Source organism: Castanea sativa, chromosome 12, assembly GCF_040712315.1.
Source record: "Castanea sativa cultivar Marrone di Chiusa Pesio chromosome 12, ASM4071231v1".
NCBI lineage: Eukaryota > Viridiplantae > Streptophyta > Magnoliopsida > Fagales > Fagaceae > Castanea > Castanea sativa.
This window is the reverse complement of record NC_134024.1, coordinates 7,145,114-7,161,322: the sequence shown is the minus strand read 5'-3', so window position 1 is coordinate 7,161,322 and position 16,209 is coordinate 7,145,114. Positions and strand designations below refer to the sequence as shown.

The 16,209-nt window shown below is 33.7% G+C and overlaps 2 protein-coding genes across 3 annotated transcripts; both read right to left on the bottom strand.

Moving 5' to 3' along the window:
• Positions 1-1,676: 1,676 nt before the first annotated feature.
• Positions 1,677-2,665, bottom strand: LOC142621343 (uncharacterized). The gene is made up of 3 exons (XM_075794663.1): positions 2,539-2,665; positions 2,392-2,444; positions 1,677-2,118 (listed from the first exon to the last, which is right to left on the bottom strand). The coding sequence occupies exons 1-3, from the start codon at positions 2,600-2,602 to the stop codon at positions 1,987-1,989; spliced, it is 249 nt and encodes an 82-aa protein (XP_075650778.1). The 5' UTR covers positions 2,603-2,665; the 3' UTR covers positions 1,677-1,986.
• A 5,520-nt stretch (positions 2,666-8,185) lies between these two features.
• Positions 8,186-15,483, bottom strand: LOC142620004 (sm-like protein LSM5). 2 transcript variants are annotated; one of them, XM_075793436.1, is made up of 6 exons: positions 15,370-15,423; positions 14,020-14,057; positions 12,646-12,727; positions 12,403-12,526; positions 8,895-8,967; positions 8,186-8,634 (listed from the first exon to the last, which is right to left on the bottom strand). In XM_075793436.1, the coding sequence occupies exons 3-6, from the start codon at positions 12,677-12,679 to the stop codon at positions 8,602-8,604; spliced, it is 264 nt and encodes an 87-aa protein (XP_075649551.1). In that variant the 5' UTR covers positions 12,680-12,727; positions 14,020-14,057; positions 15,370-15,423; the 3' UTR covers positions 8,186-8,601. The 2 variants fall into 2 exon arrangements, with proteins under 2 accessions (XP_075649551.1, XP_075649550.1); XM_075793435.1 differs by lacking the exon at positions 14,020-14,057 and having other exon boundaries at positions 15,370-15,483.
• Positions 15,484-16,209: the final 726 nt, after the last annotated feature.

Sequence of the window (16,209 nt, the reverse complement as noted above, 5' to 3'; positions counted from 1 at the left end):
ACATTATATCAATGTTGATATCAAATACTTTAAACACACAACAACACACACTCTCTCTCTCTCTCTCTCTCATATAAATAATGTTTTTAAGTGTTTAACACTCAACTATGCCAAAGATGACAGTTTTTTGTAATTAGGTATTAATCTCTCTCTCTCTCTCTCTCTCTCTCTCATATAAATAATGTTTTTGTGTGTTTAACACCCAACTATGCCAAAGATGATAGTTTTTTGTAATTAGGTATTAAAATTTTTTACTTTTGACACCTTTGATGTAGTGGGTAATTGTTTTGGGTGCTAAAAAATAGCATTTTAGCTATTTTAGTGCGTGTGAATACCAGACAACATTTTGTTTTGGGTATGACAATGTATTTCTTTAGCCAGATTTCTTAAAAAAAAAATTTAAGAAAACAAATGCCTTAAATATAATTTTATTAGAACCTCTCATGTTATCTTTACAAAAATAATGAATTTGAGTGGAACTTTAATAAAAATTGTATTGTCCATTTGTAATCTTGTTTTTATATGAGATACTACAATCTTTTTAAAAAAACTTTTTTTTAGGGGCTAATTCATGAAAATTATTTACAAATTTTGAGCTAGGGGGTGGGGTCATGGCCTCTTGCGTGATGTAGGGCAATTCATAAAATATTAATGAAAACTTTTAGTTGCATATCTTATTTCATGAGTCATATGATTTGTTTAAATAAATTAATGAAACATATATATATATATATATATATATATAGACAGAGAGAGAGAGAGAGAGAGTACACGTAAATAGTATTATGAATTGTCAAATAAAACTAAACTGGTCTAAAGAAAACTTTGTTGGTAATAAGGTCTTTTGTATATTTTATGGTGTTACAGGCATACAGCAATAGCAGAAACTTGATTTGTTTTTATTATAGCAGAATAGGCAATAGCAGCAGAACTGCATACATACGAAGTATCTGATATACAAGGAAAGCTCCTATGGCCTTTGAAAATTCAGTTTTAAACCTCTAGACCATAAGCTGACTATTTATTTTATGGAAGATGATCACTCATTGGAGCTGTAATATTGAGCACCTAAGTTGACCATAAGCTGATCACTCATTGCAGCTGGAACTAACTTTTTTAAAGACTGTGTATTTTATTTAAATAATTTAATGAGATATATTATTTAGTACTATATGCAAATAATTTTATGAATTGCCACCCAATGAATTGAGATGATCAATATTAAGGCTTGGGTTGATATTGATAATTTCACCAATAGGAATAAAATTACTAAGATTGGGGTTAATAATTATCAAACAATTGATAAGAAGACCCCCTTCTAGGGCCTGAGCCCTCAGTGAAATACCACTTTGAAAGAGATAAATTTTTAACCTTATGTTAAGACCTACAAGCCTTCATATACAATAGAAGTTCATTGATGAGAAGGGGTTGGGGAAAGCTTGAACCCAATTCCAATAATGATGAATATAAGAACAATTGAAATTCTTGGGGAGTAATGAATTTGTGTAATAATAAGACCATTCACTATCTTTTGAAGCTCAATCTCTCCACCAACCCCAGATGAACCATATAGCCAAGAAACCATGAACCATAATAGAAGAGCTTGCCCCGCTCATGAGTATCATAGTAGCCTAGGAGATTCATCTAAATCGATTTGGAAGACAATTTTGTCACAATAGCATAAACTTGTTTTATTTGTATTATAGCAGAATAAGCAATAGCAGCAGAACTGCAGACATGGGAAACATCTGATATACAAAGAAAGGTCCTACATACTTTAAGACCTTACTACACCCACTACTAGGGTTCGATACCACATATATATATATATATATATATATATATATATATATATATATATATATTAATAAAGAAACTCATTTAGAATGCTATATATTAGCGTTTCCTCATACATTATCAAAACCTCAAGAGAGAGACAGAGAGACAGTAGTTTCTATTATAAGGTTAGGGCCCAAAAGGCAGTACTTAAGGGTTCCTGCCACCATCATTTCCAGGTTTTTTCTTAGGGTCATGCCTAGTATTGGGTCCTGCACCTTCATAATCGTTCAGCAGTGCATCAAGCTCTGGAAGCTTCCTCAAGTTCACTCGGATACCATCCTTAACAAAGAAATAATTAACATCTGTTAGCAATATAAGAAGTATAATTTCACTTGTGTAGTGTCTAGGAGAGGTGAAGAAGTATGACATACCAACTAAATCTTAGTTTTACATAAGATCATAAAATGTAACTAGTTAATTGCACTCACTTATAAATGAGTGTAACATTAAATTGTAAAAGAACAGGTTATTCATCTTTATCTCTAGCTCTTTTTGTCTTAATAATGTGACTTTCATTGCTTATAAAGTTTGCATGAGTAATAGCTAGGCTACCTTGTGACGCGAGTGATTGGGAGTCATGCCATCCTTGAAGCCTTCAACCGTGCCTGCAAAGAAAGAGAGCATTTGTTATTAAGCAATAACTTAATTAGTTAATGTTTGGAAAAGGTGTAGGTAATAATATTGAGAACTATAGCTAACCTGATAAGGGTATGAGCAGTACAAGAAGAAGCAGAAGAAAGGCCTTGATTTTAGGAGTATTCATGGCCGATCCTCTCTTCTTGTTATTTTGCTTGATACTTAGGAATGTGAGCTATGGCTTTAGCGTGAAAAATGGTGGAGGGAAGGCCTGCTTTTATGCTTACTCGGTGGTACAAAATGTGCCATCATCAAAGATGCTGTCATGGTGCACCCCCACCAAGCTAAGAGCAACAGAATGATGATAATATGCATTAACTTTCAAGGCCACAACCCTAAAGTCAACTGCATTATTTTATTTTGCATCAATAGAGAAGAACTTGTACGCATGTGGACACTGCAAACAGTACCTTGCATGGCTTAAACTCTTAAACTCTAGACACTTTCAGCTTGGCTTTTAGGGGGTATTTTCACCTTTTTTACAAGTCAATATGCATTCATTCTCCCTAGTCTCAACACACATAACATGTGCCATAGGCTCATCACTTATCTTTTTCATTTGGATTGTTTAGGTTTCCTATAGCATACAATTTTTGATAAAATTTTGAAAACGGCAATGTCAATATTGTTTGGATTAGCAGCAGAGTCAGAAAGGTTTTTCAAAGGTTGGCCTAGCTATATAATGACAAAATAAATTCTAGCTAAGGTGGTCACCTGTTCAAACTTGATCCACCTCAATGCACATGTAATATGCATGAGTTTGAAACAAATCGGCAGCGTGTATGAATTATGAACGCAAGTAGCGATTGACTATCACTTAATATATTGATAGTTCTTTATTATCAAACTAAGATACTAATCGGTTTTTAATATGGGCGGGAATTAAACATCAGATCTCTTACTCAACTATCAGTGACTTTATTAGTTGAGCTAACTAGAACCTACTAATATAACAATATATAAGAAGATAGCAATAAATAACATAACATAAGAAGATATAAGACAATGTTATCCTACAATGTTAAAATGGAACAAAGAAAATAAAATATTGAAGAGAGAAAATAGAAGTAAAAGAATTAACGTGATGTATCCTAGCGGCCTATGTACAAGATAGTCCTTAGCGCATCTTTATTAATGTACTAAATTATGTGTTACTATTAGCTTAGTGTAGGGTATATACTATATGCAGTTGCTAACCTTTGGATTTTGGTACTTACATTACAATTAGATTAGGATAAGCTTGGGGTCTTGGAATATAATATTTTTAACAATAAAAATAACATTAAGAAGAACATGGATACAAACATTCCTAATTTCATATTTTAGGATTATAATATGGAGAAAATGAGATCCAGACTTGTTTGGGCTCAATTTGGACTCAACCTAATTCCTCTAGATTATAGAAAATGAGACCTGCTATCAACCGAAGAGAAATAACAAGTCAGTCAAGGTCAATTGTCCACGGTGGTGGTTAGTTTTGGTCAAAACTAAAAGAAATGATCAGGAGGAAAGATTCTGGTAGATCTAACCAAAGATCATGAGATCTCCACCAATCTAGGTGGAAATTTGGGTAGAAATAGGTTTTTTCTATCAAATTGGGTCTTGTCAGATTTTGGAGGAAGAGACCCTCTATCGCTGGGTTTTTAAGGTGAACCCTCATCGTTGATTGTCACAATTGTCAGATTAGTCAATTTTTTATTCTATTACAAATGGAGGTGATGGTTTGTAAAAGTAAAATGTTATAAACCATGAATATTAAAGAAGGTATTCAAAAGACCAGGGGCCCTTTCCCTTGTCCCCCGCCACATGTTTGGATGATTTGATTATAAATTGAAAGCACAATAGGATATGAATGTGGCATACAAAACTCCATTAAGTTTGTCTGGCCTTGTATATGAAAATACTTCCAAAGGCTATGAGATTAAAATAATGATACTACAATATATGGACAGTGATGAAGCAATAAGAAACATGGACTATATTTCTGAAGAGATCATCATTCATCACCTATCTTATGCTCTCTGATCATTAGGTAGTGGGATCTATCCTAAAAAACTTCTCCTAGATTTCATTTTCCGTGGTACCAAACACCACTAGTGTGCGGTGCTTTTGGTCCTCATATTTCGGCTTTCATCACACACTTTCTTTTCTTAGTCAATAGCTAGAGACAATGAACATGAAGAGTGGGCTACAGATGAAATCAAATTATAAAGTATTAGGAGAGTTGAATTTGTTGGAGCCTTGGAGGCCATTAGTGGGAGCACTAGCTAAAAGTTGGGACACACAAAAACATTTTGAACTCTCGACATTAGTTTTACCTTAACCATACATTAAAACAAGCAAACAAAAAAAAAGTTTATTTTAATCAGTCCTCTTGGAGACCACATATAATTTTTTTTTTTGGTAATTATGATGTTTACAAGGTAGTGATTGACTAATAAAACTTAAAGAAATGGTACATTTACAACATTTTCACAATAAATTATAAGTCATAAGTTGTTATTAGTTTTAATTTAAACCTATAATTGAAATTTTTTTTTGCTAATTAGTAGCTGCCAATAGCAACCCGACACTTAAAATTTATTACAAAAATATTGTGAACATAACATTTCTCGTAAAACTTACTAAAAAAACTCCATTTTTTTTTTTTTGGCAATGGTTCTAGGTTGTTGAGAGAAACAGTTTACTGATATGGTCAGTTACATTCGTACAATGCTAAAAAATGTGCAAACGCAAATGTGACGAATGGCATGTGCTATGCTTTGTGAAAATTGAGATTAATAATAATTAAAAAAAAAGATAAAGATGAAATATGGGGTTTGCCCCTCCATGTCTAGCCTCTAATTGTGATTAAGCAATAACAATATGGTGGTTGGTGTATTCAGTGTCATGATATATATTTTTTCCTTTTTCGGTAATTTTGAGGAGAATAACGAATATTTGAACCGTGGACATCTCTATTGGGTTATAAGACAATTAGCATTACTAATTTTACTTTAAAAGACTTATAAATGTGAATGAGTTCTAACTTAACTAGCATATCATCTCCTAAAAAGTTCTGAGTGGAGGGTCAGGTTGTAGATTTAAAACCTAATGGGTGCGTGTAACTTATTGATTAAAAAAAAGAAAAGAAAAAGACATATAATTGATGCAAAAAATGAATGTGACCAGTGCCACATCAACGACATGATACATAAAATACTTAATTATTGTTTGTTTCTATTTTAAAAGTTGATACATCAGTTTAAAATACCTAAATAATAAAATGTAATATTTGTAATATTGCTCAAAATCATTTCCATCTTGAATTGTTTTAACTTAGTTATTCAATATAATCATTATCCTTAGTCTTTTCTTAGCACTGTGCGACTTCATTTATGGGCTCATCTTTTTTATTTTTAGCGATACTACTGCAAATTTAGTAGTATGAGCCCATCAACTAGTTTCATTTACATTAGCACATTTAGTTTAATTTTGAATGATATTAGGGATGATACATACTTTACTACATGACTTTTACAAATTGATGTGTCATTAATCACAAAAAAATAAATTCATTTATAATACTATTGATATCAACTAATCATATTCATAAACATGTAAAAGATTATAAGGTAAAATTTGTTGTATCTTTAGGATTTATTTTGTTTTTATATCTCGTTTTATGGACCAAGTATTGACAAGGGCAAGACTGAGAGAGAGAGATAAGTGCACTGAAGGGCACTTTGTGAAGTCACTACATAGACTGCTCAAAGTGGTTGGTTCTGTTCATTTAGGATGCTTACTGTAATACTTTCATTTTCTTCCACTGTCCAACCTTTCTTGATTTCTTCATCTTCTTCTTCTTCTTCCTTTTTTTTTTTTCTTTTTCTTTTTCATTGCATTTTGTAAGTATTTATGTCATGGAGAAACCCCAAGCACATAGAGTGATAGAGCCATATATAGAGATAGATGTACACAACAGCACTAGGAAAAGAACAAAAATAGGGAAATTATCTAACCCCACTGGCTTTGTTAGATATGGAAGGTGGGAGTCATATCACTAAGGGGTACTACGGCACTTTCTCTGTACAACCTTAAAAGTAAAGCCTAAGATCATCAACAGCACCGAACTAAAAATATAGCATTATAAAAAGTTATTTTATCTATTTTACGTATTTATTTTACAAAACATTCTGCAGTAGTAGATTTATTTTAGCTTTCAACACAATAAAATAATATAAACATCACAATAAAATAATATATACACTATAATAAACAACAATTACAACCACTCGCCGCCGCCACCAACTCACTTCACAAAACATCCAACATCAATAATTTTATTTTAACTTCCAACATGATAAAATATATAAACAACACAATAAAATAATATATCTATGCAATAACATAATATATCCGACTATTAAAAAAAAAGCCAACTCAATTTTCTATTTTTCTCATCTTACTTTCTATCTTTGGCTGTGCACTTCTCTCTACAACATTACCGCTGTCGCTGAGCATCTGAAAAGGCAACCCACGCTGCAGGGTATGATTCAAAACCAGATTTCAAAGCAATGATTCGTATTCATAGATCTGAAAAGCCAGATTTCTTTGTTTGTCTTCGGATTTTTATATTGTTTCATTTAATAATGATTAATATTCATAGATTTGGAAAGTTGTTTTCACAGCAGGGTTTTTTTTTTTTTTTTTTTTAAATTCTTTTAATTCTTGTCTTACTGGGTTATAGATTTAGAGAAGAGAGAGGTACTGGATTTGATTTCTTTGGAATCTTGTGTTGAATAAAGCTTCCATTGATGGGTCTCTCATGCTCAGGTGATGGTGGTAATTTGCAGAGAGAAGAGGAGAGGTGAGGGAAAGAAGATTTTAATCTGGCTAGAGAATAAATGAATATAAAAAAATAAACAAACATATATTATTTTAATCTTGTTGGAGAATAAATTTTTTATTTTTTTGGGCTTTCAGCTACCGTACACATCCATAAATAGATGTGTACGGTAGCAATGAAGGTAAAAATTTTATCTTTAGCTCTACTTTTGCAACTCTCTTTATTTTATTGTGTTTTACTATAGCTAAAATAACTATATAGCTACACTGTTGCAAATACTCTAATATCCCTTCCCATATCACTTTATGCTCACTATGATGCTCACTTTCTCAATCCATTTAATTTTTTTTTCCCTTCATCTAGTTCTTTTTTGTAGTTACATACAGTGTATTGCACCCCTTAACTTTTTAATATTTTCTAGTTTGGTTTGGACACCATGTCACATTATAAAGTGTTGAATTTTCCTATTACTTATAATGACATTTTGTGGTTACTTGTTAATTAGTGAGTTAAACATGTACTTGTAGATCTTAAATCCATAGCCTCATCATCCACCTAAAACTCTGTTAAATTTCTCTCTCTCTCTCTCTCTCTCTCTCTATATATATAGAAAGGTATTCTTTCATGTGTTGTGCAAACAAGGGCTATTGACAACAAACTGCAAACCAAATGCTCTCTTAGACTTTGGCAATTGACAGTTAACTCAGGAAGATCATAGCCTTGGATGACCAGCTCTTTGCCCAATATCAGTCACTGTTCACAATTTGAGAACGCATTTGGATGAAACCTCTAGTATCCAACCAAACCCTTTAGACCAACTAGTAGCCCTGAAGAGGTTTGTTTGAAACTTTGAATCCAAAGGTTTCCAAAAAGTCTTTCAAGTTTCAACAAACATCACAACTTCAGACCAGAATAATATCATTAAAGCCAACAAGCTATGCTCAAATGGCATTACAATTAACAGAAGTCTACTAAGCATTGATTTAACCGGCAGCAGATAAAGTTAACTTTTGTCTTTGAAACCATACAATATCATCTGAAGCAAGAGTAGAGCTCATGGCACACTAACTATGATTAGCAATACAAACTAACTATTAGGACAAACACAATCCATCATAATCTATAATCATTGATAGACCCACCACCATTATCCAACAATCATGATAACTAATGAATAACAAAGTGGTGGAAAAAAGAGCATCTTGGTGGTCAGAATTCTCATTAAAACAGAAGAGTAATCTGACCCCAACCACAGTAGAGGAGGAGGAAATCAATAACAGAGTAGAGGCTAGCTGCACTCATTCTGGATCAGGTGAACCACCAGGGACCAGCTGCATTCCAACAAAAGTATTAGAAAGGCAATTTAGATATTTAAAACATATATTTCCCATTTTTCACATTATGGCTCCATTTAAATTTAATCAAAATAGGCAAATAAGCAGCTTACTAAAGGCTTGCAGAAAGTAGTTTAAAAAACATAGAGGAAATACATTCTTTGTATCAATGATAGAGGAAATACATTCTGCAAACTTGAAAACAAAACTAAACCACTCAAGCATAATGAATAAAAAAATCATTGTATCTCACTTACAATGGCAATGTTGTTTCCATTTAGTAAAATCTGATCAAGCTTTGTTATCCGTCTCCCTTCAGCAGTGATCTCACTGTGACATGATATTCAAACCATAAAGTGATTAATAAGACCTCTATAGTTGTTCGCTAACAAATGAAAACAAAATTTTAAAATCTCGAACAGGAACTGAAGCTCACACTGAAGTGCTGAACTGACTGAAGCTAAACATACTAGATCAACAAAAGTTCTTTTAAGAGAATAAAAATGAAGAAAGATACAGAAACTAATTTCAAATTGTATAACAAAGACAATATAAATAGCTAAATCTTTCAAAAGTCCTTTTTTTTCCTCAGGATGATAGTGCTATGTTTTCCACGCCTTGTAATTTTGTCAGCCTTAGATATTCATCCTTGTAATTTTGTCAGCCTTAGACATTCATCCTTGTAATTCATATTGTTTGTTGAAAATAGAAATTCACATTGTTTGTTGAAAATAGAAATTCACAGAGGAAGAGAAGGCACTTTTCAGTGAAATGAGCACTGTCCTAAACATCCACAAAATGCAAAAACAAAGGCTACATTTCCCGTTTTTCATCCAAAGATCAAATTCCCCAGGTTAAGAATCCCACCTCAGAACCTGCTTCCCTTTCACCCACACAAAAAGTATGTGGTTGTCCAAATACTATCAACCTCCCACAAAATTTTAATACTTCAGACTCAATCTACATTACCTTAAATTTTTTTAGCAGCATTTGAGTGATTACCTTCAATAACAACTTTTTAATCAAGGGACCTTATGTTTCAATCACATTATCTCCCTGACATCTGAACACCAAAGGCTTGGACAAAGTGGAAAATGAAGTATACGTTTGGATAGGAATTATTTTCCTGCGTCTGTTGTTTTGCGTTTTCCTCTTTTTTTTTTTCCTTTTTTTTATGCACACGTTTCAGCTTTTAGGAGACAAAGTGCACTATTCATGCATTGTTCACAGGACCCACAACTACTTTATTCACACAAAAAAATAGGTCTCACGGCACTATTCACACATTTAAAAATTATTTTTCTACTGTATTAAACTTCACTAAGAGTAAGTAGCCAACTAAATTGAAAGATGTGTCATGAAAAGGATGTCACTAAACTCAATGATGGGGATAAAAATACAGTTACTTTCATGCCAAAAAGAAAAAGGGAAAACACAGATACAATTTATTAAGCTCCAGAAAGACACCATAAAATTAAAGCATCAAGATCCAGGAAAAAAAAACACCACATGCACTCTCTTCTAGGGAATCTAAAGATACCCTAAAAACTTGTGCTCCTTTTCCCTGCATTTTTTTTAAAAAAAAATTTCAATAAGTAAACTTTCATATGAAAATGATAACTCCGTGCACCAATAAATTTTTACAAGGGTCCCAATGGCCCTAACCAAGAATGGAACTTCTTGCAATTGCAAAACCACCTACTATAACACGATCCTGCAAAAATTTAGAAAAGAATGACATCCTCCACAGGGGCCAGATTGAAAATTGCCGCTTGGAATAAATACTTTCAATTATTAGACAAGATCAAGAAGAAGTAAGATCATTTGTTTTGCCTGCCTTTTGGCATCTTATGCACAAAAGAGATGAGACAGTCACAAAACTTCCTATTTGAAAGCAATTTTGCAGTCTTTATTTTTGAAGGCAACAATAACAGGTGAAAACCTTAGAATTGGGAGGAGCAGCAGAAGAGAAGGAGAACAGGAAAAAACTCAAATAATTGAGGAAAACTGAAAACAAATGCCTTCCAAACAGGATTTGCCAAAAAGGCCAAGCAAAACAATGAATATGGCATAACACATAATTCTATATTAATCTATGAGATTGACTATGGAATTCTGTATATTTACCATAGAGTGAGTATCCTTCCCCTCCAAATCCTGCTAGGATTTGAAGTCATGTATAATGGAAAGGAGTATTCGCCTATTCACATAATAGATCATATGGTGGGCCATAAAGAGGGAGACTGATACCAAAAATCTATATTTGTTTGTAAACTCCCCTAGCAGATGGATAGTACCTAGATAGCTATTTATGACCTCCATTATCTTTTTCTTTTTTAGAACAATAAGTTACACTCACCAATTGGTTCTTAAACCCATGATTATGGAAGGAGGAAGTAACATTTAAGCTAGAGTTCATTGGCTATAACCTCCATTATCTTTTAGAAGGCCCTTGTCCCACATGAACTGGCAAATTAAGAGTTGTCAAACTATAAAAGTTACATGCTCAAGATTACGCCATGACACAATCTACTAAGTTTCAATGAAATCTTCAACTCTACATGTTAAAGCAGTATCTCTGGAAACAGTCTATCAACACGATGGTGAATCTATTCACATTCTCCTTCTTACTCTTATATTCCAATGACATCTATACAAAAATTTTAAAACTTGATATGTCACAATCTAGAATGTCTATAAGGGTTGAGGTAAGGTGAATTTACCAAAAAGGAACAAAATTTTTTCTTAAGCATACTGATATGTTACAATTGGGACTAAAATAAATCATACTGCTCTACAATTTTTGTGGAAGGCAATTGAATAAGTTTATGAATCCAATGACTGACTTCCGAAAAACAAAGTACTCCAACCAAGAACAAAAGTTATATCACACTACAAAATGACAAATGCTCTAAGACTTGATTTTTATCACATGCCACAGCCTGAAGAATACTGACCCTATTAGATACTTACAATATATCATACAATTGTCAATGAGCACTAGCTCAAATCACACCCCCTTCCATTGTAAGAGAAAAGTGAAGAGTGACCAGATGCATGTGTAACTTACCAATAAAAAATAATATATCATACAATCCATCATTTTTTATACACTCTGTGTATCAAAACTCTCTCATCTTCCTAATAAATTTAGTTTTACTTATCAAAGAGGACTTCTACTTTGATCCTGAACAACTCAAAAACGCATTACCTTGGGGCTTGCCTCAACTTGTCATCTTCCTAACAATCAACCACTTTGCCTAATGCGCCACCTCACTGCCAAATACGCATAAACCATCACCCCAACTTCCTTAAAACCATTACTTTACTGGTGTGATATAGTGAGACAAACCCCAAGACTACATCCCCATCCCACATAGAACATTTCACCAACAGGCACCCTCAGTTACAAAGCCAACACACTCCATAAATTTGTCCTTGCCTCTCATGGTCCCTTTACATTTACTAAGCCCAAACCAACACAACCTTCACCTTCTTACAAGAAAAAACCAACCAACAGTTTTTTGATAGGTAAAACCAATCACCAATTTGACCTCTCTTTCTCTCTCTCTTGCCTAATCCTCTACCAACAGTAATAGCCAAAATCAGTGAACATGAAACTAAATTACCACTGCTATACACAATGGCATTAGTATAAATTAGCACAAAAAAAAAAGCCTATATATAGAGAATATAAGAAAGGAATGAGTGAGAATTATAAAAAAAAAAAGAAAAAGAAAAAAAAGAAATGAGTGAGGGGCATACTATTCAGTGACGTCTTCAAGGACCATGTTGACATAGACATCAAAGCCCCTAAGAGTGCCAACAAGCTCCTTGTCTCCCTTCATTATCACCCATATCTTCGACCCTATGCACCTATCAATTAGCTCTGAAGAAAATAAATAAATTAAAGTTTTAATATTCTAATGATTTTCTCTTGAGAAAGATAATAGAAAACACACACACACACACACACACACACACACACACACACACACAGAATAGGACCTGATGGGAGCAGTTGTGAAGGATTGTTGGCCATGGAGAGTGATCGAAAATGGAGTTTTATCAAGAGTTACTCCTAGAAATCCTTTCAAAACAAACAAAAAGTAACAACCATCAGTTTTGGAGCATGCATGCATTTGCCACTAACTAATCTAATACATTTATTCTACCCTTGATATAAAAGAGATGCATCAAGAAAAGTAGATGGTGCATGATAAATACTATAGTTCTTTTTTTATATATAAGTAGAAGAGTTTTATTGAAAATGAAAAGTACTATATGGTCACGGTGGTGAACACAAAGTATCTTTAAAAATTACAAGAATATCAAGGAGAAAATCTAAGGGAATTTTGGAACTCAAAATTGGAATAACAAAGTGTAAAAACCCATGCCCAAGACCAATCAATTAAGATACGTATCATCAAGGATTTCAATTGATCAAGAGATCCCTTGACAGCCTCAAACGTATGACTATTCCGTTCCCTCCATACTATCCACATCAAGATACTGGCACTAGATTCCATACATACAAGGAATGTTTCCAAAACCAATTTCTCCAACCAAATAATAGAGTTGGGATAGTCAATGGCATCACCCACTAAATCTCAAACATCCTAAACACTTCACTCCACAAAATATGCAACATCACAATGGAGTAACAAATGGTTCACCATTTCCTCACTACACTGGCACATACAACACCAACATACTAATGAGAAAGCCCTCTTGATTAGATTATCAAGAATGAGAATCTTACCCCACGCTGCTGTCCACAAGAAGAAAAACACCCTTTTTGGGGCCTTAACTCGCTAAATGCTCTTCCATGGACAAGAAAGATTAGTGCCACAAATGGCCTTGTAGTAAGACCAAATATCAAAATTGCCACTCCCATTTAATCACCATGTCATCCTATCAACCCCCTCTCCTCCATCTATCAGTAATGATTGTGGAATCTCAAATTCCAACGGGTTTTTTTTTTTATCGGTAATAAGAGTTTTATTGATGAAAAAGAACAATGCGTTTACGATTGTAAACTCACTGCCCTTGAAATAAATACAATCAAATCAAAAGGAAAGTCTAATAGAGATAAGGAACTACAATGCGTAAAACCCCAAATACGAGACTACTCAAACAAAGTGCTAGCAAACAGGTTCTTCAACAGATCTATAGGTATCTCAATGTCCTCAAAAGTTCGGACATTGCGTTCTTTCCATACTAACCACATAAGGCAAGCTGGTACCATATTCCAAACATTTGAAGAGTAAGTTCCCAACCAATTCCTCCAAGCAAAAAGAAGAGAAACAATAGTATCCGGCATCACCCGCTAAACTCCAAACATAATAAGGACCTCACTCCACAAAGCATATGCAAACTTACAATGAAGCAAAAGGCGATCCACAATTTCCTCATCACACCTACATAGACAACACCAATTAACAAAGGGCAAGTTCTTCTTAGCAAGGTTATCTATTGTAAAAATCCCACCCCTAACAGCAATCCATAAAAAGAAAGATACCATTTTAGGTACTTTTACACACCAAATGCTCTGCCAAGGGAAAGAAACATAAGGGGCTTTCAGTAAAGCAATATAAAAGGATCGCACATCAAATACACCACTATAATTCAACTGCCAAATCAAGATATCCTCACCCTCCCCCCTAGGTATCCTGGCAGAGACATGCTCATAGAAAGAATAAACTTAAGAGGAAGATGACCACTCCAAAGATCATACTGAAATCTTATTTGGTTTCCCTCACCTACCATGAAAGCCACATGTTGGAAGAAACTATCCCAACCTGCTCTACCAAGAGCCTCATAACTCAATTGGCACCTCCTAGCATTTCCCACTAAAACAGGCAGAGTTCAAATCCCACAACTTGTAACTGTTGAATCATCAAAAAAAGAACTATCCCAAACTGTTCCAATACTCCTCCACAAACTACACCCGTGCATACCTGTACTAACTTGTGCGGCCCGTCTACCCTTATCCACCCCATATATGGATGCAATCACCCAACGCCACAAGTGAGTAACTTCATACCCCCACTCTCCATGGCCATTTCCCTAGTAACGCTTGATTATTCAAATGTGACGGGTAGATATAATTTGTTTGCAGGAGATGAAGACGCAAGTGATTACTAGAGCGTTTATAAGAAGCCTATGGGGTTGTCATTATGCAGATTGGTTGTATTTGGGTTCTGTGGGTGCTGCAGGTGGGATTTTGATTATGTGGGATAGTTCCCACTTTTCGTGCAGACTTAAAAATATGGGTAACCAATTCAAAGAATTCAAAAGCACAAACAGATGCAATGTCACATGAAGTATGTTTCCTCCACTGTAATAAGAATTAAGACAGGAGCTATTAACTAAAAAACTATATGTACTGCATGTGTCACTTTACAAAGATGGTTGTTTTTAACTAAAAAACTATAATTTCAACCAAACATTCAAATATCAGCTGTCAACAAGAACATGTAACTTCATCATAGAAACATACAAACTAGTTATAATATAAAAACACACACACACACACACACACACACACACACAAAACAACCTATAATACAGTACATCAATTCTAGTTCCTAATTATATTCCAGTTCCTAATTAACCAAAAAAATAAAAAAATAAAAAAATTCATGTATTTCAGTTCCTAATACCCATCAAAATCAAATCTTTCAAATACCCATTTCGAGAGAGAGAGAGAGAGAGAGAGAGAGAGCTTACAGTCGGTGTCGAACGGTGGAGAGTTTGAGAGTGAGTGATCGACGGGTGAGACTGAGAGAGAGTTTGAGAGTGGACTTCGTTTCCTTATATTGGCTTCTACTCTCTAACATGGGCTCTCACTTTTAGCCCAAACAAACCCTTATAAAGAAAATACCAAACAAACTTTTGGGCTTTCTCAACATATGGGTCACACAGTCCACCCAAGAGGCAAGCCCATGAATTAGATTGTGTCTTTTTTGTTTTTTTTTAATTTTTTTTTTATAGATATAGACAGACATAAGTACGGCTTCAACTACAGTGTTTATTCCATGACAACTGTTTTTTGTCAACCAAATTAAAATATCAATCGATTTTTAATTGGAGGTAGAGTTCGAACTGTATGCCTCTTATTCGATGAGGAGATTTCATCAATTAAGTTAACTAAAATTTATTAATACATATTTGCCTTAAAAATTACACAAGTACATATTTATAATATTTAATATGAATTATGAAACAGTACTATTATTATGCATGGGTTTTTTTCTTTTTGGGTACCCTAAAAAGGAATAATAGAAAACTAAAAAGCCCAAAAGCTAAGCAACAAATATTAACAACTAGCTCCCAAGGATGACTTGGTAGTTCATACTTCGACAAAATGCAGATCAGATGGGATCAGAGACAGAATCAGGATTCAAACTTAAGGATGGCCAAAGTTTTTTGTTCAATAATTTTTAAAAGTTAGAATATTAATACTAAAAGTTGACAACGATGCATTATTAGCATTAATTTTTTAATTTTTTGTATTTTTTTAAAAATTCAATAATAGATATTATAATCAAGAATAAATTAATGCTAATA

Coding starts and splice junctions, on each gene's coding strand:
- LOC142621343 (XM_075794663.1), bottom strand. CDS start 2,602: ATGAATACTCCTAAAATCAAGGCCTTTCTTCTGCTTCTTCTTGTACTG. Junction 2,445..2,538: donor ACTGCTCATACCCTTATCAG/GTTAGCTATAGT, acceptor CTTTCTTTGCAG/GCACGGTTGAAGGCTTCAAG. Junction 2,119..2,391: donor CCAATCACTCGCGTCACAAG/GTAGCCTAGCTA, acceptor TTCTTTGTTAAG/GATGGTATCCGAGTGAACTT.
- LOC142620004 (XM_075793435.1), bottom strand. CDS start 12,679: ATGGCCAACAATCCTTCACAACTGCTCCCATCAG. Junction 8,968..12,402: donor CTTGAAGACGTCACTGAATA/GTATGCCCCTCA, acceptor ATCATGTCACAG/TGAGATCACTGCTGAAGGGA. Junction 8,635..8,894: donor ATGGAAACAACATTGCCATT/GTAAGTGAGATA, acceptor GTTGGAATGCAG/CTGGTCCCTGGTGGTTCACC.